The sequence below is a fragment of the Spermophilus citellus genome (genome assembly GCF_964194105.1).
Source record: "Spermophilus citellus genome assembly, chromosome: 5".
In the NCBI taxonomy this organism is placed as follows: Eukaryota; Metazoa; Chordata; class Mammalia; order Rodentia; family Sciuridae; genus Spermophilus; species Spermophilus citellus.
The window spans coordinates 164727425-164749009 of record NC_138186.1 but is presented as its reverse complement, the minus strand read 5'-3'; the positions used below and the strand labels follow the sequence as shown (position 1 = coordinate 164749009).

Here is a 21585-nt window from a genome sequence, read left to right as displayed (position 1 = left end):
CACTGAGATCACTTTTTGCAACTCACGTATGAGGGACACACCAGCCTTCCTACCTAACAGTGCTGGTTTCCTTGCATTGCGTATTCTCAAATATGTTATTCAAAATTATTGCTTATTTGTCTAATTGAATGCTATAGTTATTTATCTTATTCCATGCCTCAAATTGCATTATATTTATAGATATATTTGTGAAGAGAATGATCTTGATTTTCTATGGAGACTCCTAACCAATACATAGTGAATTACTGTCATGTATTTATATGGTAATTAATAAATCTACTAAACTAATGAAACTAGTTCTAATGTTTGTTGGTACTGTTACTGGTGTTCTTATCATCTACAAAAAAATTAGTTTCCTCTTTTTTGTTAGATTTATGTTCATATTTATTTTTCTTATTGCATTAGTTTCAGAGATAATGTTAAAAACTAATTATGACAGTGGACATCCTCCTCTATTCCCAACTTCAACATACATCACTCTATTATTTTACTGTAAAGAAAAATATTAGATTTATTTTTCTTTAAAAACCATGTTAAGCTGGGCACAGTGGCACCTATAATCCCAGCAACTCAGGAGGGTGAGGCAGGAAGATTGCAAGTAAATATAAAGATCTGGGGATGAAGCTCAGTGACTGGTAAATTGCCCCTGTGTTCCATCCCCAGGACCAAAACCAGGTTAAGGAGCATTCTTCTGTACTAGACTTGTATTGCAAAGCAACAGTTTTGCTCAGCAACTGACCACAAGGTAGGGGCTTTCAGCAACATGAATTTATCATCTCACAATTCCATGAGTGAGGCGTTCAGCATAACATGACTGGCTTCTCTGCTCAGTCTAAGGCTAAGATCAGGGATGGGCCAGGGGTACAGTTCCCACACACAGCTGAGGTCTCTTCCACACTCCCTGCCTCTGGGGAGTCCACGGATTCCCTTCTCACTTTTCCACATGGTCCTCCCCCATTCCCAGCAGCAAGGACACATTAAATCCTTCTGTGGCTTCAAATATCTGTGTTGGCTCCTCAGAGCCCTTGTGATAACCCAGGATAATGTTGCTTTAAGCTCAGTGGATTAGTGACCTCTAGTGACTTCCTCAAAATCACTATTGCAAAGCAAACAGCACCCAGGGATGGAGGTCCTGGGGGTCAGAATTCTGCCAGCCCCACCTCCCAGTCTTGGCTTAGTTCAGGTTAGAGACGGAGACCACCCTTCATCAAACCCCTTTTGGGAATCCATCATCGTCATTATCTTCTGCCCTTTGGTTGAGTGGTGTGTTAACAGTTCTAATATCATCACAAAGCAATCGCATTCCTGGAACACACCGTTCTATGCCAGAACGACTAATTCTTTCATATACAGAATAAAATGAGATCAAATTTTCTATGATTCATGTTAGCTTTTTACATACATTTATAAATGAAAAATTCTGGTGATTTTTTGCATGTTATTTTTTGTTAGATTTTTGTCATTGGGGTCATACTATCATGGTGAAATGAATTAAAAGGTTTTTCTAAACTCTGACACTACATTCAGAATGTAGGAAGTAATATTGTCTGCGCTCAGCACCTTGCCTAGATAATTGCATGAAAAACTTGTGTGAACTACCAATTTTTAACTCATTTTTTTGGGCCAATCTCTGACAAAAATCATGATTCATTGAGTTTTTAGTTAACTGACTTTCAGTTAGACAACATACAAAATCATATATTTCCCAATAATTTAAAAATATCTCACTATATTCATCTCATTTGAATCTACTCCACTTTCTTGCTGTGTCCTGTCCTTCGGTCTCACCAGAGCTCTATCTCTTGGTTGTTTATTTTCCAAGAAATGAGATCTGGCATCTGTTCACTGTTCTGCCTTCTAGGTCACTGATTTTTTTCCCCCTGTTTTCTTAAGTTTATTTTGCTACTCTTTCTTCTTGAGACAGATGCTTTGTTTACTTGCCTCTATTCTAAGTTCAACTTTTTTTTTTTTTGTACTAGACTTTAAAAGACGCTTTCCTTCATGACCACCTACCATCCAGGTAAACTTCCTGTTTGGGGAAAACCCTGAAGTAGCTGGGAAGCAGCCCCCTCAGCTGCACTATACAGACTATGAGTGGGGCAGGGGGGTCATGCAGGGCCCCGCCTTGCTGGCTGGTCAAGTGCAGAAGTGAGACAGGCTCAGAGGCCCACCCAGACATCTGAGTCTGGAGCCCATGGCCTTGGCAGACAGGGCAGTTTTAAGTTGATGCCATGGCACAGAGAACCCTGTGGTGGTACCAGCAATGTGCTGCTCATGCCTCTAGGCAGCATCTTGTGACAGTTGTGAGCCCCCCCACCCCAGCCTCCCCAGCCTGCCTTTCCAGCTTCTTGCAGATTCTTACCAGCACCTGGATAGTCTTCCAATTAATACCTTTTCCTCTTAGGCTACTTTTTGTGTCTTTAAAATTTAGAATTTGAAATTATAATTTTGCATTGTTCTTACTGTCATTTTCCAAAATTGAAGTTTCTGTTGCCCAAGTGTTTATGAAAAGCTTTTTTTTTTTTAAGTTGCAATTGCTTGTGTTTGTGCAATCATATCTTTGTGGTTGAGTTCTTGTTTTATTGTTGTGTCATCAGACCATGTGGTTGGTGCAACATCTGCTTTTAGCAAGTTAGGATTTTATTGTGGCCTAACATGGTTAATTTTTGCAAATGTTTCATGAACAGCTGAAAAAGGCAAGTAAACTTTGTAGAAACAAAGTTCAACATATATTTATTCATTATCAGTTGCTATCCTTGATTTTCTTATATTGCATTGATGTAAGCCATCAAAAGCAGAGGTATACTGTTGTTTCTCACTAGCCACTATGTTTATACCAATTTATTCTTGCATTTTCTGACAACTTTTACTTTATGTATTTTGTTGCAGTATTATTTGGTGCATACATGTTGTTGACAATTTTTAATTGTTCTTGTTACCAACATAAAATTACTCTCTTTGACCTCTGTAATATGATAAATATAATGCTTTCTGCCTCAAGTTCTCCTTGGTCAGTGCTTAACAACAATCCCTGGGGACTGGCTTTTACTTTGACATACCTAGCTCCTATCACAGTGCCTGACACATAAATGCTCATTAAAGCTGATGAAATGCAAAGATCATGGAGTCTAAGAAGCCCAGGAGAGCCCTGTGCATTTGGGTTCCAAGGAGGATTCAATGCCAGTCCCTGCCTCTCCCCTGAAATGATACACTTTCCCATGAGGATTTATTACCTCTTACCAAATGCAAAGAGTTAAAAAGGAATTCCATGATGCTACCCACACCTGAAGGCAGACATAACGCCACACCTCCACCGTTTCACCTCTCTTAACGTGAGTTACAATGTTGAAGCAAAGCCTGGGTTCTGAGGGATGGCAGTGATGGCACTCAGCTGAGTGTGTGCTATACACACAGAACCAGCAGGCTGAGTGTGGACACTCGCATCACAGAGGAGCAGTGAGAGCATCAGGAGGGCCCACCGTGGGACAGGAGCGAGAAATGACTGGTCAAGGAGCCAGGATAGAAAATGTAGCAAGAGAGGGGAATGAGGAGAGGGTCTGTAGGGATTTAAGGAGGATGGTGCTTGACCCAAACCAGTAGGGGTGGACACTGAGTCTCAGCAGGGGGCCTCTGGAGGTTCCTGTAGCACCCACATCAGAAATAACAGAAGGGGTAGAAGTCAATGACCAGACCGGTGCTCACCCTGTGTCCCTGTGTGAGGGAGGCTGCTGTGGCCGGGGTCTGGAATGGCCTGAGGGTTTTGTGTCCTCCTTCATTTGTCTGCGAAGCCCTCCAGGTGTGGCATCACAGGTGCACAGAGGGTCCCCTAGCCTGGACAGGACAGCAGGTCTGGGACCTCCAGAGGCCCCTCTCAGCTCCTAGGCAGACCTGTCTTCATGTGGCCCAAGTTAGACAGACTCTTGTACAGACAATTGGCAAATGCTTGCGAGCCTTCATGTTTAGCAAACTTTCTTATTAGTTTGTCCACAGCGTATGATTACACTAATTTCAGCTAAGTCCCTTTTTGTTACCGGTTTAGGTTCCATTAGAAGTGCCCAATTCCAGAGAATGCTGGGACCATTCTGACCCTGGACCAGGGCCACCAAAGGACAGACCTCCCCCACAGGGTCCACCTGGTCACAGAAGGTGAACCGCATGCACTGGGTCAGCCTGAGAGGACCTCATGGGCCCTTCTGGCTTTTCTTGCCTTCTACCACCCTCACTCCAGTGACCTGAGGGTCTGAGAGGGAGGGCATAGGGCCTCAGCTGCTAGTTGTTTACAAATGTTTTATAAACTCAAGATCATCTAGATGGACAAACAACCCCAAATACTCTGTTGCAAATGTGCAGAAGTGGTGTGATGGACACAGAGGAAACTAGAGAGAGAAAAAGATTCAGAGACAGAAATGGAGCCAATCCAAGGCAGAAAGAACATACACACTTCTATTACTGCACGTGGTCTAAATCCTACCAAAAGAGCAAGGTGACGACTGTGATTGTGACAACCAATCCTGTCTGAATCTGCTATTCAGAAGCCCTAACAGCAGCATGTCCTATTACTGATGAGATGAACATTAATGGCAGGTATGCACTGGCCCTTAGTGTGCACCAGATCTGTTCTGGATGCTTTGATGGGTACCATCTCATTTACTCTCTAAAAGAAACCTTTGAGGTAGCCCTGGGGTCACCCTGTTTCACAGAGGTGGAAACAGGAGTGTTAGGATAACCTGCCCAGGTTCTGGGCTTTCTCAGTGACAGGACCAGGGTGCAGCCCTGGGTCTGTGTGTCCTAGGAGTCAGCTCCCAGCCACGAGGTTCTGCCCAGAAGTTCTATTTTTGCACCAGCATTTGCTCCCCAGAAAGCTCTTCCCTCCATCCTCAACTAGAAACCCACAGTCCCAGGACTTGGCTCTCATTTCAAACTTATTTAACAAAGGAAAATACTCTTCCAATACATACCTGGGAAAGTGCATTCTCCTCTCCCCTCTCCTCTTGCAAAACAAGATCTACCTACTGGGCCTGGGAAGTGCCAGCCCAAAGCTCTTCATTACAAGAGAAGCCACATATTGTAACCCTGGCTTTCAGTACTCCTTGTGCTTTTACTTGCTGCAAAAAGTAGAATTCTTTCAGTAAAAACTTTCTATCTAAAAATAAACTACTGGCAAACTCTGCAATTACCCTTCTCTGTGGGAGACATCTGCTTTCCACTCTTTTCCCATATGCAGAAGGTTCAATCTTCTGGTCGGATCATTGGTCATGACAAAGGCCTAAGTGTCATGGAATTAACTGGAAATCCAACGCTCTGCAGATTTGAATAACTGCATGCTTTTTTAAGGAGTTCTATGAGCAGCTTTGTTTCTCACCTCCCCTGTCCTCCATAGAGCCAGACTCTAGTTAGGATCAGCCAAGCCCAGGCCCAGGACTGTGGACCAGGCTTAGAGGACACTGCTGGTGGTGTACTACTTGCCGCAGCCTCATCCTCTTGACCCACCATGGACTTTGTCACCTTCTCTCCTTTTACCTTTGCTATTTAGGACCTCTGGTTTCTAGAAGACCACTCTGCTGGTTAGGGGGATGTCTGATTGCCGTTGTGACTTTGTTTTCAGAAGGCCACACCTGCTCCTAGAGATACTCTAGACCCAAGGCCCTATCATTGCTGGTAGATTTGATAGGCCAGGACATCATTTTAAATGGTTTTACTAAGGCAGAAGCACACTATCAACTGGGGAAAGGCATACATAATTTTGGTAAGGGGGTTTTACATCCAGTTCATCAGGGTTCTTTAAGGGCCATCTACACATAGGAACAATAGTGGGAATAAATTGTGAGTGATCATATGAGCTTTTGGAAAGTGTCTGACAATAATCCAAAGGAGATTTTAAAACAGTAAGTCACTATGAATTGGGAATGAAAGTTTTTATCATGATTAAGAATTAGGCTGCGACAGGAAACAGGATTGAGACCAATTGATGGAAATGAATAAGTGGAAACAGGGGTGTCTAGAAATGGGTAAAAGTTTTGTAAATGAAAAAGGGGAGGAAGTGCCCAGTAAATACTTCAGATTTGTAGATAACAACTCCCTGTAGACTAGAATAAGTCTCTAGGCCCATAGGAGAGGGTACGTAAAATAACAGGAATTTACCTGAGAAAGTGTAAGTTACATACTGTTCCATTACATAAGAAGTCCTGAGGTCAAAATGACAGTCCAAGAAGAGGCCGGAGACTTCCTATGGATTGTTCCCCAGAAGATATGTAAGCTGCCATGCTGTTTTGGCTTAAGTGTCTTTGAGATAGATATGAGATGGCCACTGTGGGCTGGTGTTGCCAAAGAAGGGTACCAAATCAAATCAAGCCTGTCACATGTCCCCTAGTGTTTCCCCACCTGGAGGCCTAGCTGTAGTTTTGGTCATCACACCTGCAGAGGACTGCATGTATTAAGGCATTGTCCAGAGAAAGCAACTAGAGACATGAAGGTAGCAGCAGTAATAACAGTAATAGGAGCTAACAATTGCAGATAATTTGTCGTGGGATAGGCACTACTCTAAGCGCTTGACATGCACTTACTTATTAGGGTCTCTCAATCATCCCATGAAGTAGGTATTGTTACCAACCCCACTGGAGAGACAGGAAAACCGAGGCACAGAGAGTTCAGTAGCTTAAAACACAGCCAGTATCCAGACTCAGGCCAATTAGTGCCACAGCCCAGGCTCTTCACTAAAGACTCCTTACCACCTAGGAAAGATGGAATGGAATTCCATGCTGTTCCTCTGGGAAGGTACAACTAATAGTAGTTGAAGTTAATAAAACTCAAACAAAGCCTGATAGGGAAAACATGGCGTTTGTACCAAATTCTAGATTATTAAAGTGAAGATAAGGTAAATTTAAGATGATTAAAAGATTGCTTGGAACAGCAGGCAAGCAGGAAGTCTATCATAAAATTGTATTTTTCTCAAGAAGAATCCAGGCTACAAGCTCTAAGACCCAAGAAGAGGGTTGAAATCGGTGTGACGGAGGGAAACAAGGCTTGCTGGGGGTATTCCTATCCTCTCAGGCATGAGGTAACAGAGGAGTTCCTGCTCCTTCCCCCCAGAAGTGTCCTTGGTTGTGTTACTAGATGCTGACTGTGGGACTGAGGAAACGTGGGTTGTCACTGTGGCAAGCCTTTGTCTTTCTTGCTACTTGACCATGTCCTAGCCACCTCATCTCTAAGGAGATCCAGCCTAGTGGTGGGAGCAGACTGCCGGCCTGGGCAGCAGATCCAGGGAACACTTGCTGACCACCTCCAGGGGTCTGGCACCCACCACAGTGGCAGCATCCTGCGCTAGGTCAACAGTCAGACCAAGTCTTACAACCAGGGACCTCTGGGCTCTCACCTTCCCTCTGCCTGTTTCCCTCATCTCTCCTGGAGAAAGCCAGAAGACAGAGTGGAGGTTGCTGAAGAACAAAGACCCTAACACGGCCCCCCCATGAGGAAATCTCCCTCCTCTGCCTCCCTCCTCCCTGCTGGATCCAGTGCTTCCAGCTCCAGAACAGAACTGAACAAAGAATATCCCTTATGTGTGGGGCCAGCTGGTCAGGCCATGGAGCGGCCTAGGGATGAAATGGTTTTATCTGCACTGTGCTGGGGAACTGAAGGCCGAGGGCATTGCAGAATGCGGGGGAAAAAAATAAAAAAGATTGGTAACTCTAGGCCTGGTCGATGCAATTCATGGTAACAAGCAAATACACTGAACATTAACTATTATTGAGTGTTTCAGTGGAGAAGGATTAAAGATGGGCACACACCAGCCCTGGCACAACGCCTATCCGCCTACTGGGAGCACATTCCCCACGTGGCCCCTGCGACCCGGGCTCCTACTCACCTACGCAGTTATCGCACAGGCTGCAGTGGGAGGCGCGAGGGGGCCGGAAAATCTTGCAGGTGAAACAATACTTAAGTTTCACAGTCTGGCCATTGATGATGACTTCTTTGGTTCTGGGAGGCGGGCGGTACCCCCCTGAACTGGTGCCGTTTGCAATATCTGCGGAGAAAAGAAGAGAACACTTCCCTAAGATCATCACTTCAAACGGGGTGCAGCTGAAATCCTAGTGGCTCAAGAGGATGAGGCTGGAGGATTGCAAGTTCAAAGCCAGCCTCAGCAATTTAGCGAGGCCCTAATCAACGTGGCGAGACCCTGTCTCAAAATAAAATATGAAGAAGGGCTGGGGATGAGGCTCAGTGGTTAAGCAACCCTGGGTTCAATCCCTGGTACAAAAAAAAAAAAAAAAAAAATCAATCATCACTTCAAGGACCCGCTAGTCCTCAATGCTGGATGCTGGCCAAGGCTCCGCAGTCCCTGGACCTCGCTGCACTCGTTCACGAAGGGCCAGGAGCCAAGTGATGGAGCTCTGGCCAATGGCGTGAGAGCACATGTGGCCCCGCCCAGCTGGGGGACCGCCCCCTGGAGCCCCGCTCCCACCCTCCCATTGGGCAGACTGCAGAGGAGGGCTACCCGCGGACCTTGTCACAGTTGCCCAACTTCTGCAGTGTCGAGCCCCGGAAGGTCTGGGTTTTATCTGTTTTAGCAGCTAGCCTTACCTTAACTAATGCAGCGCCCTAGTTGATTTTCATGTTCTGTTGAACTCCACCCCCAGCTCAAGTGCCTATTGGCCTCCCCAAAAATACTAGGTGGGGGGCAGGAAGCCAACATATACATATTGAAACATTTTAAAAATCATTAATTGCATATTTAAACATTTCTACAGTTTATCATCCGACCAGCATCTTTTGTTATTTAGAACCAGTTCCAAAAGTGTTGAAGAAAAACTAATATGTCTATTTTTTAAAGTCTCCTTGTAGCTCCCGGTCCGGGTTTCGCATCAGCATCGCACGGGGAGCTTTCGGACCGTCCAGCTTGCGGAATGCGGACCAGCGATGTGAATGTGCAGCAGGGCCGAGAAACCCTCGCCCCAGGAAGACAACGTCTGGTTTCATTCTCACTGGACTCTGAGAGCCCCATTAGGATTGCCGAAAAGAGCCTGCAGCAGCCAAGAGCAGAGGCCACAGTGCAGGGGGCATGGCAAGAGCGTCGCGAGGCTCCGAAGCTGGCAACATGAAAGGCAGCTGCTCATTTGTAATTCACAGCCCTTAAAGGACACCACGTCAAGACCGTCACAGTACGCTGTGGCTGATTTCCAAAGTGGTAGGAATAAGTCCCACCATCCACTCACGTCTTTCTTACAGACTCAACCAGGGCAGGAATGATGTGGGGGCTTCTAGAACCAGGGATATCTTGGCCTTGTCCTCAGGATTCTGATTTCACTGGTGTGGGGTACAGTTTGGCATCAAGATTTTAAAAAGCTCCCCAGGTATGCCAATCTATCCAGAGATGCAAAGTTGAGAACACTGCTCTCTGGGGCCTTGTGGCTCCAAGAGTGGTCCATACAGCATCCATGTCACCCAACAGCTCCTCCCAGCTACTAAATGTAATTTGCATTTATCTGAGATTTTGCAGTGATTTGGGCACCTTAAAGTTTGAGAACCCTGATTCAGGATCTTGAAGATACTCCCCAGTTCATATATTGTCCATATGTGCCTTTTAAGGAGGGGATCAAGTATGATAAAGAGCTAAACTCAAGAGAATACAGTTTACCTCTAATGAAGGGTTGCATAAGAAAATGCACATGGGGCCCCAAGTCTCTTCATGTTGGTGGTGTCTGGAGGACTTCACTCACTGTCAGAAGCTACAGCTCACCTGTCCTGATTCAGGGGCTACCCATCCTGATTCAGGGGCTCCAACAGCTATTCTCCTGCCCCCACACCCTAGTCTCCTTTAAGAGGCTGTGATAATCTGCCCTCAACCTTTAGCCTAAGGTTTTAGTAAAAATATCAATCCCAGTGGTAAGGAGAACACTTTGCTGCTTTCAACCACTTACTATTCATGGAAAATTAAAGTTCCATTAGCAGGTTGCAAACAAAGAGGAAGAAAGTTTGGGAATGCGGCGGGAGAGCTAGGGATGGAAATGGTAAGGCACAGCCCTTGGCTCTGCCTCTTCCTTGGGACCAGCCCTCCTGCTTAGCACCTTTCCAGAGAGGACATCCCTTCCTGGCATGTGCCTCACCTGCCTGGCACCCTATGGACTACACTATCAATGATGCTAAGTTCGGCAGCAGCCCCCAACTCCTGAAGCACACACATTGGGAATGGGAGGGCTCTCCAATCTGTCCTGTACTAAGAGAAAACAGAGGTGGCGTGGTTGTGTGTGTCCCTAAGTACCAGGTGAAAAGAACCGGCTTTGAACACATCAACATTAAGGCAGATCTCTGCAGGTGCCAGCTGGGGGCCCCTGAGACCTAAATCAATCATTGAGTGCTTCTGTAGTCTATGTCAGGGTACAGTCGACTGTATTTATTTAGCTCTTATAAACATGGGTAGAAAAACTAGAGGGTCAGATATAAGTTTAGAAAGATACTCGATGAAACATTTATGGTCATTTAAGCAGAAAAATTTAAAGCTGAATTGTGCAGAAATGGCAACTTACCACCTAGAATCACTTACAAAACTCAGTTGTGAATGTCAAAGACTTGGGAACACAGAAACAAAAGCCACAAACTAGTCTTTACTAGTGTTCCTAATGCTTAAGGGAAAGAAAAATCAAACCTTTGACACACAAGTGAGCTGAAAACTAGAATTCCACAGACACATTAAACTGGAGCTTGAAGTAAACCAAGCCCAGTGGCCCCCTGTGCTTCCCTGGGAGGCCATGTTGTCCTTTGGACATTTGCACACGGTGTGCTCTGATTTGCAGCTTCCCTTCCTGATGTCTGCAAAAATAATCCTACCTTTAAGGTCCAATTCAGGCTTCTTTTGTGAAAATACTTGGCAAGCACAGTCACTTATTTCCTCCCTTGGGCTCTCATGGCACTTAATTCATTTATTTATCCAGTTAATCAATCTGTGCTGTGCTTCTACTAGGTGCCAGCCCTGGAGCCTAGGGCTTCAAATACCAACCTGAGGACAAAAGCTTTTCTTCCATGTTCAGTCTGAGGCCCACGGCCAGTCACCAAGCCTTTCTCTCCCTAGTGGAGATCACCAGCATCCGTGGACTGAGTTCTGTGGCACAAAGCGTGAAGCTGATTGTTCCTGCTCTAATATTCAATTATTCTGGTTTTTGGGTGTGTTTTTTCCCCTTCTTATTTGTTGTTGGTAACAATTGTGCCTCTGCTCCTCAGGGCTGCTCTTTGTTGTTGAAGTACAGCTATTGAAAAGAATAATCAAGGCTTACAGTAGCTACTAGTTCAAGAACACTAGAAGGAAGCCTGGATTTAAAAAAAAAAAAAACCCTAGTAGTTCCTGCAAGTTCCTGTAAAACAAATATTTCTCAAGGACAATTTCATGCAAAAGTACTCTGAGAGAAAGCTTAAATCTTGAAGTGGTCCTTACATTCACAAAGGCCCCCACTTCCCAGTTGCTGGGAGTTGTGGCAAGAGGCAGAAATAATAGCAGCACCCACATCTAGTACCAACCTTGCAATCAAACCCAGGGACCAAGAATTGGGGCCCTTCCGGATGGAAAGGGGAGGCTGGTCAGTGTGTGAGCTCGGGGACCAGGAACTGCCACTGACTAGTTGTTTCACTCACAGAGAAGCCCCGGGTCAGCTACGGGCTAGCCACGGGCTCATGTGAGTGTGTGTTTACATTCTCTCCTGCTCTCTAAGCCTGCTTCAGAAAGGGACGTCATCTCCTCCTCCTGAAAGAATACCAGAGCTCTACATCGAGACAGACTCCTGTTATCATCTGAAGTGTCCCCTAAAGGCCACATGCCTGGTTGCTAGCCAGTGGCACTATTGGAAAGTGGTACAACTTCAGTAGATTGGACGAAGTGGGTCACTGGGACATGCCTTTGAAGGGGATATCTGTTGTTATGGTTTGGCTGTGAGGTGTCCTCCAAAAGCTCACACGTGAAATGGTGCAAGAAGGTTCAGAGGAGAAGTGATTGGGTTGTGAGAATCTTAACCCAATCAGTGAGTTAAGCCCCTGATAGGGACTGACTGGGTGGTACCCGAAGTGGGGGAGTGTGGGTGGAGGAGGTAGGAATTGGGGCATAGCTTTGGGATATATATTTGTATCTGAGGAGTAGAGTTTCTCTCTCGGCTTCCTGATCGCCATGATGTGAGCTGCTTCCTTCTGCCACCCTCTCCCGCCACGATGTTCAGCCTCACCTCAAGCCCTGAGGAATGGAGCCTGCTGTCTATGGATTGAGACCTCTGAAACCGTAAGCCCTCGAATAAGCTTTTCTTCCTCTATAATTGTGCTGATCAGATCTTTTAGTCACAGCACTGAAAAAGCTGATTAAAACACTTGTCCTTGGTCCCCTCCCCTCCTCTCCTCTCCTCTTTTCTCTCTCCCCCCCCCCCCCCACAGCCACCATGGGATAAGCAGCCTTGTTCCACCATGTGTTCCCCACCATGATGTTCTGCCTCAGCCCAAGCCCAGAGCAACAGGGCCACGTGTCTATGGATTGAAACGACAGAGACTAAGCCAGATAAACTTTTCCTCCTTTTAAGTTGTTTACCTCAGATATTTTGTCACAGCTACAGAAACTGACTAACACAACCCATTAACCTCCTGCTCCAAACTGTTAGAGAGTAACTGGGCTCTGTTTTTTTTTTTTTTTTTAATGGAAAGGGGAAAAAAATCCCAATTTTTGCAAGATATGGATTATGATTTTTTTTTCCTCAGTGAAGGATTCAGAGAAGTGATATTCCCTGGGGCATTTAAATTTCATAGGCCATTAATTAGCTGCCAGGTGCCTGCCAGGGTGGTAGGAACTTCTGCTGTTAGGAGTCCAGTTGGAATAATGACAAAGCACAGGGCAAATATGGCTTTATACTCAAGTCTTCATGGCCCTATCTCTGTGTGTGCTGGAGAACAGCCCTTGGATGCCACCGACACCCAGCTGGTGGATCCCACAAATTTTCCATGTTCAGAAAGCTCTTTCCATTGGTGCTCTGCAGCAGTTAGGACAGAAACTACCCAACTTTGGAAAGGCTGACCTATCAGAAAGGAAGATGGTAATTTCAGAGACACTTGCCAGGATGTCTTGGCCTACACTCTGCCAGCTTCCAAGCTCACAGGAGAATATCAGCAATGAGGAGGTACGCTAGACAAGTCAACTTCTCTTGGGGGAAAAGTAGAGCAGATTCTGGTCTGTTTACACATATTGGTCAGGTCTCCACTCAAGGAGTAAATGTGCATATTTCCTTACTAATACACAGGCTGGCAGCCACTTGTCTTTACAAGTGCTTAAATACAAATATGCTCTCAGGGGCTCGTGAAGGGACATGGTTCTTCCAGTTAAAAGCTTTACTCTGCAAGTTTGTCTTCAAGAGCTGAAAGTGATGGCTGAGCAAGGCTCATGGGCCCTTCAGAGCTGGGCCAAGGTGGTCAGAGGAGTTTCCCTGCCTTGTCTCTGGCCCAGGAGGAACAAAGAGCGCCTACATGAAAAATCAAGAAAGCAAGGACAACCCATGGCGGGGTTGGGGGAGGGCTCAATGACAAGCCCTTGTGCCCTTGATGAGGGTGCTGGGAGATGGGAGCACATTTTTTCCCTTTGGGTTCAAACTCACCTGGTGGTGCTGCCACAGCTGGTCCTATGCAGCCTCCAGTCAGGGGAGCTGAATGCACCAGGCAGGGATGCTCCCTGCTCTGAGGGGAGTGGAGTAGAGGGTGTAGCTATAATGGAGAGAGGACAAGACTGCCTGCCAGTGGTGGGAAGGTGTGAGGGAGCCGGGTTGTGGCAGGCAGAGGCAGGGAAATGACAGTGGCAATGGGAAACCCATGTTTACAGCGGATCACACAAGCTCTGGCCCTGCTTTGATTGTGAAGCTGGTTTGGAGCTGTGTGAGATGACTTAGGAAGCACAAAGGATTTGGGCTTTTTCTAGAATTGGTCAACAAAGGGTTATGGGTTGATCCTCCTTTAGATAAGAAACTTGTCAGGAAATAAAAAATGTCAGATGAAAACTTTAAGTAGGCATTTTTTTGTTCCTTGAGTACCTGAGTACTTATGGCTTCTCAATAAAGCATTGAGGAAAAATAAAATTAAAAAATGCAGTAGAACTATCTACAGAGAATAGAGCAAAGCAATCTTTTTTTTTCTGTTTCTTTATAATATAGAAAAAGGTAACCTCTAAGATTGAACTTCATGTAAAACTCAGTACTAGCTTGTTCGATTAACTAATTCATTCATATATTTATTAGGTGCCCATTACATACCAGTCTTGTGGGGGGTGTGGATACAGTCATGAACAGGGTAAGTCCTCTGCCCTTTGTGGCTTTCATTGTAGGGAGGGTAGACAAACACATAGAGTGGATTTTTTTGATCATTTAAGTAGACTGTATATTTGGAGGATGATCAGGATTACCTAGTGATGAGATTCCCAACCAGAGGGAGTCCCCCTCTTCAAGAGAATGTGAAAATGAAATGTGTGGAGACATTTTTAATTGTCACGAGTGGGAGGGAGTGCCACTGTGAGAAACTGACCTAGGGCTTTGCTATTCAAAGTATGGTCCATGGACCAGCAGTATTGGCATCACCAGGGAGCTTGTTAGAAATGAATAATCTTGGTGCCCCTTCCCAGGCCTGCTGATCCAGAATCTGCATTTTAAAAAATAGATCTGTAGGTGATACCGAAGCACATGAAAGTTGGAGAAGCAGTGCTGTAGGCACACACACTTGTTAGCAAGGACGAACCTGTTGTCAAGTCGGACTGCCTGCTAACTGAGCTTGCAAGTCCCCACTCCCTGCCTTCTCAGTACTCTGACAATCACTGTGTTTGAAGTATGTGGGAACCTTAAAAAATGATATTCCTCACTCCTGAAGATGCTTATGTTGTGTGCGGCCTAAGAATCTGGAATTTTATAAATGCCACCTGTATGCATCTGATGGAGACAGGTTTGGGTCCACGGCAAACACGACACCTGAGGCTGAGTTTCACTGATAGGAGAATCTAAGTGGTTGACTAAGAATGGAGATGCCATTTACAAAGATGTTGATGTTACTCAAAGAGCTGATAGATCTGAAAGGCTGCCCAAGCAAACAGCCAAGCCTGGCTTTTAAACTTTTCATTTTTGTTGTTATTTATAACAGTGTGAATTTTTGTTCAAAGAAAATCTTAGAAGAACCTCAACACCTACCACCCACCTGAACCCCATCATGAGCCAAGCGTGTTTGCCCCTTGCCCTGTCCCACCGACAATAACTTTGGCCTAGAGTGGATGCCCATTTGAGTTAAGAATGGCCTTATCGAACAGAATTCCATTCAGGGGGAGATCTTGTGCACATATGTGCACTCTCGTGACATTAGCAAGATGGTGCTACCCATGAATTTTAATGCGACGATGGAGTGGTAAGCATCAAAAATAATTCTCTGTGTACAAAGCCAAATATTCCTAAAAATAGCTCTGGAAGCATATGATCTAGAAAATTGGAGCCCAGAATGCCATCAGTGTGATTTTTTTTTTTTTTAAATCTGGTGGAAAAAAAAGGCCTCAGTTTCTCCACGTTTGAACTATGACAATTTGGGTTCTTGTAATTCAGGGCCATTGTAATTCATGGGAAGACCTTGAACTGTCAGATGCTGTGGTGTACACAGTTATCAAAACCTTTTTTCTCAGGCCTGCTCAGATCCTGTAGGGCAATGTACGTATAGCTCTAATTAGTGCAATTAAAGGCAGCAGCAGCAGAAAGTGCTTAGTAGCTATGACCCTTTTAGTTTAACAGAGTTAATCCAATATATGCTTACAGCAAAATGAAAATTAATGACTACTTTATTTTTTGCCACACTATTTTTTTTTCCACTTGGATGCAAAGCTTGCCCTTGCATGTAGAATAAAGAAAAGTGGCTTTGTCCTTGCAGCGTATCAATTTCCCTCAAATGTTGTCAAAGTTCTTTGAGCTCACACCCAAAACCACCGTCCTGCAAAGATGAAAACCAGTTCTTCTACTCAAGGCCAAAGTGAGAAATACGTGCATGTGTTTCTACTCCACAGGGCACAGACTCTGCCCTGGCAGAAGCTACTGACTGTTGTGCAATGACAGCGATCCACTTGAGCTGTCAATGTTTGTGTTATGGTAAGATGGGAACAAGGGCAGAGCGGGGACTCTGGAAACCATACTGTGGCAGGGCCAACTCCACTGCCCCCACAGGAATGTGATCCACTTCTGTCAAGTCTGAAGGCCACTGGCCTGGGGGCATTAGCAGGCCCCAGAGTCGAGGACTGGCTCACAGGGCATTCTGCACAGAATTATTATCATATTTTATCTTTAGCTCGGAGGAAAGGAGAGTGGAGGGTCTCGCCAGCACAGAAGCAGGGGGTGCTATTTATAAATAGACTACACATTAAAGAATTGAAATCCCCATCTATTTGGTCAATGCTCCTCTCTCTCTCCCTCTCTCTCTCTCTCTCTCTCTCTCTCTCTCTCTCTCTCTCTCACACACACACACACACACACACACACACACCTCTCATCAACACAGATTATTTAAAATTAGTAAAAATGTCAATAAAATGAATAGTATAAATTAATATATTGACAAACTTCAAATGCTTTTTACACGATGTTAGAATACTCAATTGGATAAGGAGGATCTCATCCCATGTACAACCGGAAAAAAACAGCAACAACATAAAACTCTAAGAATAAACTTGACCCCTCCCCACCCTCATGGTAGATATGTCCCATATGAAGAAACTACAAAACAACACCAAGACTTCCAGGAGGTTTCTGAAAAACATAAAGAGACATTCTGTATCCTGCAGTGGAAGATGCACTGCTTTCCACATGCCCATCCTTCCCAGGTGACTTTGTACAGCATTTACAATGCTAATTAAGGCTCCCACAGGACTTGGGGAAATTCTGAGAAACATAACAAAATGATTCTGAACTCCACCTGGAAGAATAAATGGCTGAACATTTTTGCAAAGTGAAATAATGAGGGGAAATAATTAGCCCTGGAATAAATGAAGCATTGAGACAAAACAGAACGTCCCCAAATTTACAATCTTAGATGCAACTTCTCTAAGGTTTAGTACTTGATAAATACACCATTTCCAATCAGTGGGGAGAGTACAGATGATCCAATAAACGGAATTGGATAAACAGCTATTCATTTAGGAGGGAAAATTCTAATGTTAGAGCCATACCTCTCAAGGATATACCAAAGAATCCAATGTAAGGAATAAAACATAAAAGACTAAAACTAGAAAAATGTATGCAAGCTTGTCGTATTTGGGGAGTGGAGAGCCCTTTCTAAACAAATATGACAGGGTAGCCCACATACAGAATAGATGCATGGTTCTGACCATATAAAAATTTAAAAACCTGTATGTCAGAAACTCCATAGAAATCAAATGTTAAAGCAGGAAAATATTTATTGCATCTATAAACATTTATATAACAATACATAAATGTTGTTGCATATATAAAGAGCCCTTACAAATGAATAGGATAGATAAATATTCCAATAAGAAAATGGGCAAAAGAGATTAACAGGCAACTCACATACAGAAAGAAAGACAAACAACCAGTAAATATGCTTTAACAAAACAAAACAAAAATGTGATTTATGCCCAACCCTCAGTTTCAAACAAGTGAGATGTCAAATGATAATATTTAGTATGCTGAGAATAGGGAGAATAGGCCACTTGTACTTTTGGTGAGAATATAAATTAGTGCAACCCTCAAAGAAATAAGCTAACTGTGTATATTAAAAAATTAAAACATATGAATACTTTGGTCCAGCAGGAGCACTTATAAGACATTTGACCTAAGGAATTGTTCATGGATATTGATTGAAACATTGTTATTAAAAACTGGAAAGATCTTCAGTGTTAACAATGGGAAACTTATTAAACAAATTATGTGATCATACAATGCAACACTGTACACCTATTAAAGATGAGGTACAATGATACATAGTGTATTAAGAGGAAAAAAATGTGTTTTCAAAATAGTAATGAATGATGTGATTCCATATTTCTTTAAAAATAGATTATGCAGAGAAAAAATACTGGAAGGATACATCAAAATGTTAACCCTGGATGTCTTTGCATGGATTAGTAGGACCAAAAACATTAATAAGTTAAAATCTAGTTTCATTTTCTTTTATGCTTTGCAAGTTCTCCACAAACAACACATATTATTTTGCAGCAAGCAAAAATGTAACTTTTAAAGGAGAGTTTGGAAAGAGGCATAAATCATTTGCAAGAGAGAGCGAGATCATAAATTTAGATGGCAGGGAAAGTATTTCTATTGCTTTGAAAAAAAAATTAATCACGAGTTCAGAGGTTTCATCAGTAACTTCAGGAGGATGACCTTCTCCTGTAGACTGGGGTGAGACTTTCTCTGGTTCTTCCTTCATTCTGGAGGCTCTAATACAAGGAGGCTATTTCACTCATGATTGGGTCCACTCATACCTCCCGGAATCTCAAGTCTCCTTAGGCAGCCATGCAACGAAGCACTGGGCTGAGTCAAAATATCACTTAGCTCAGACTGAGTCAGCATGACATTGGTCTCTAAGAAAAAGTGCCTTTTTGGGGAATTGCATTTTTTCATTTGCCAAAATATTCAGAATTTGCATCATGAGAAATGAAAGGGTGATGGAAATAGCATTGCTAGGTTTCAGGACAGAATTATATTGTCCCTTCTCTGTACCCTCTAAAGGACTGAACTTCTATGGGTTACTGAGGTCTATCTGATAGGAACCCTTCTCTACAGCCCCATGTCTGTGGGTCTAGGATTCTGTCCAGGGCTTTCCCTGTATTCAACTTACTGACTCCATTGTCTGTGGCTTTGCTGTGATTAAATGTGATCAACACTGAATAACTTGCCTGTGTTCTCTGCTATGGTTTCCCAAAGATCTGTGTATTAAAGACTTGGTCCTCAGGGTGGCACTATTGGGAGATGCTGTGGACCTTTAGGAAGTGGGGCCTTCGGACAGTCCTTAGGTCATTGGGGGCATGTCCCCAAAGGGGATTGTGAGACCTCACTTATCCTAGCTCTATTTGCTGGTTCATGATGTGAGCAGTTTTCTTTGACATATGCTCCTTGCCATTATAATCCTGGGCCTTCATTAAAGGACAAAAGCAATGGGGCTACCCAATCTTGAACTGGAACTTCCAGAACCATGAGCCAAAGTAAACCTTTTCTCTTTGTAAGTTAACTGCTTCAGGTATTTCATTATAGTGATAAGAAGCTGACCAATACATTCTCCATGAACTCATTTCTTCTATTTTTGCCCTTTTCTTGTTAGCAGATGTAAATGGGTTGAGACACAATAAGTCAGCACTTGTTTTTTTTTAAAAAAAAATTTAAAAACATTTTTAAAAGATTTTTAGTTGTAGATAAACCCAATACCTTTATTTTATTTATTTTACTTACTTATGTGGTGCTGAGGATCAAACCCAGTGCCCCATGCAGAGGCAAGCGCTCTACCACTGAGCCACAACCCCAGCCCAGTAAGCACTTGTTAAAACTAAATTCAGTCCTCCATTGAACAAATAATCTCAATTTAACATCTCTCCACTTTCAGCTCTTATAGTGAAACTTACTAAATAACTTACTTTGGAGTAGTCTTACCTTACTAACAGGCAGCACAGAGAAGCTTATCAGATCACTTCAATTTCACCCCAGTGCTGTCCATTGACCTTCACGGGGCCCTCAGCAGCCTTTAATGGCACTGGCCTGAGTTCTCAAAGGGACATCATGCAAAAGTGAGTCTCCTCTAAACTTGACCCTAGGTTGGCAGTATGGATTTTGTCTTTCCGTATTGTTCATAGGTACTTTAATAAAGACCAATGTAAGCCTCATGAAATCACAATGTAAGGAATTTAGATAAAATATTTACTAGCCAGTTTCTTGCAGTCAATAGCAGCACTGTCTGGATTTTTCACACACACACACACACACACACACACACACACACACAGAATTTACTTCCTTTATCTTTGTTTTCTTTTCAATGCTTACTACAGGGACTTGCAGAGATAGTTAACACTCACTAAATTCTGTTGCATTGGGTTGAAAGGGGAGAGAAATTGGGTTTCCGGGTCTGGAGATTAGCCTATAATGGTAATCTGTCCCTATATATTATGAAAGTGTACATAACATAAAAGACCACTGTCCTAAGTGCCTGTGATTCTCTCCAGCCACATAGACACGTTGATACCTCTGAATGTCTTCCCTTCCGCAGAGAAAGAAGAGACTTGCTCAGGTCTAAGCTTGGCTAGCAGGAAGAGTGAATTAGAATCTCAATCTGAGCTTTTGCCTCTGATTATCAAAGCACAGCTCTGGTCTGCCCTGGTAGGTGACAGCAAGTGCCAGCTGTGACCACCACGCAAGGACAGTTTTAACTGAAAACTGTGATGTTAGATTTTTAAAAATCATTATTGTCTTCTGGCAGGGGAGGAGCTTCTCAATTCGTTTGTCAACTAACTTAGAAGAAATGTGACCAAGAAATCCTTTAAGTTTCCTGCCCAGTTTCTTTTCTGAGGGGCCCTGATATCCTGAGTGGGGTGTGGTAGGCATTTTCCTTCTGGTCAAGCCCTGGGTTGGTCAGTGGAGTAATGGTCCCCCTGATGGGGCAGCTGAGAGTGGCAGGATTTGGGCATGACTGAACTCAGTTGGAAGCCTATCTGCCAATCAGAGTGCACTGTTTCCGTTCATTCATGTTTCTAGAAAGTTCCAGAACCTCAGTGCAGCCACTCCTCACAGCCCCACAACCCACACTAACCTAGAAGGCCCCTCTGGTATTTGTTTTTGAAACTGGGGGTGATATGAGCAACATCCTGCCCATTCCCCTCCTGCATGCCTGAGCTTCTGTGTCCAGTCCACATCCAGGCCTGGGCATGGTCCACTCTGTGCCTGCTGGTTGGAGGTTTGGTCCCTAATGCGTTTGCATCCTATAGGAAGAAATTAACACAAGCCGTGTCCATCCAACGCTGTTGGTAAGCAGAGCTGCCCGGCTAGACGTGTCCTTGGTGTGCGGCTCTTGGCATCGTCCCAGAACCGGGGTTAGAAACAGGGCAAGAGCGCAGGGTCTCCCTTTAGACAAAAGACATTCTGCTCCTGGATAAGGCATAACAAAACACGTCCCTCCCCCTGAACAGGACAATGCAGGAGACAGCCACTCATGTCCCTGAGACCCACCGGGCTCCAGCTCCTTTGGGTATGGAACCAGGGATGAGATGTGCTCAACTGCTGCCCAGGAACTTTTCCAGGGCTGCCCTGGTGTTCCTGAGAGACGGAGGAAGGAGTCCACCAGGCCGATGGCCATGGCTTCTCTACCCCGTTTCCTGGGTCAGCATGGCTGCCTTCCAACTCTGCCTTGGGCACCTGTACATCCCGGGGTCCCAGTTCTTCACTTGGTCTCTAGGAGATTATCTGTGGATTCTTGGAACCGACTTTGTCCCCAAGGAGACCACAGATCCTTGTATCCAAGAGTCCTCACACCTGGCTGTCCCACCCCTTCCCTCTTACCTTCTGGGTGGCCTCTGCCAGAAAATGCAGAGCCCTTGGGGACTTCTGGGCTTTTCCTCTGACTTAC

General features: G+C 44.3%; 1 protein-coding gene across 6 annotated transcripts in view; it reads right to left on the bottom strand.

The window, feature by feature from the left end:
- The window catches only part of ZDHHC14 (zDHHC palmitoyltransferase 14), a 262933-nt gene that overhangs the window by 54519 nt on the left and 186829 nt on the right, over window positions 1–21585 (bottom strand). For all 6 annotated transcript variants that reach the window (XM_081296611.1, XM_081296612.1, XM_081296613.1 and 3 more), the window contains one exon: window positions 7862–8020. In XM_081296611.1, coding sequence (XP_081152737.1) covers window positions 7862–8020 — 159 coding nt within the window. The remainder of the gene's footprint in view (window positions 1–7861; window positions 8021–21585) is intronic.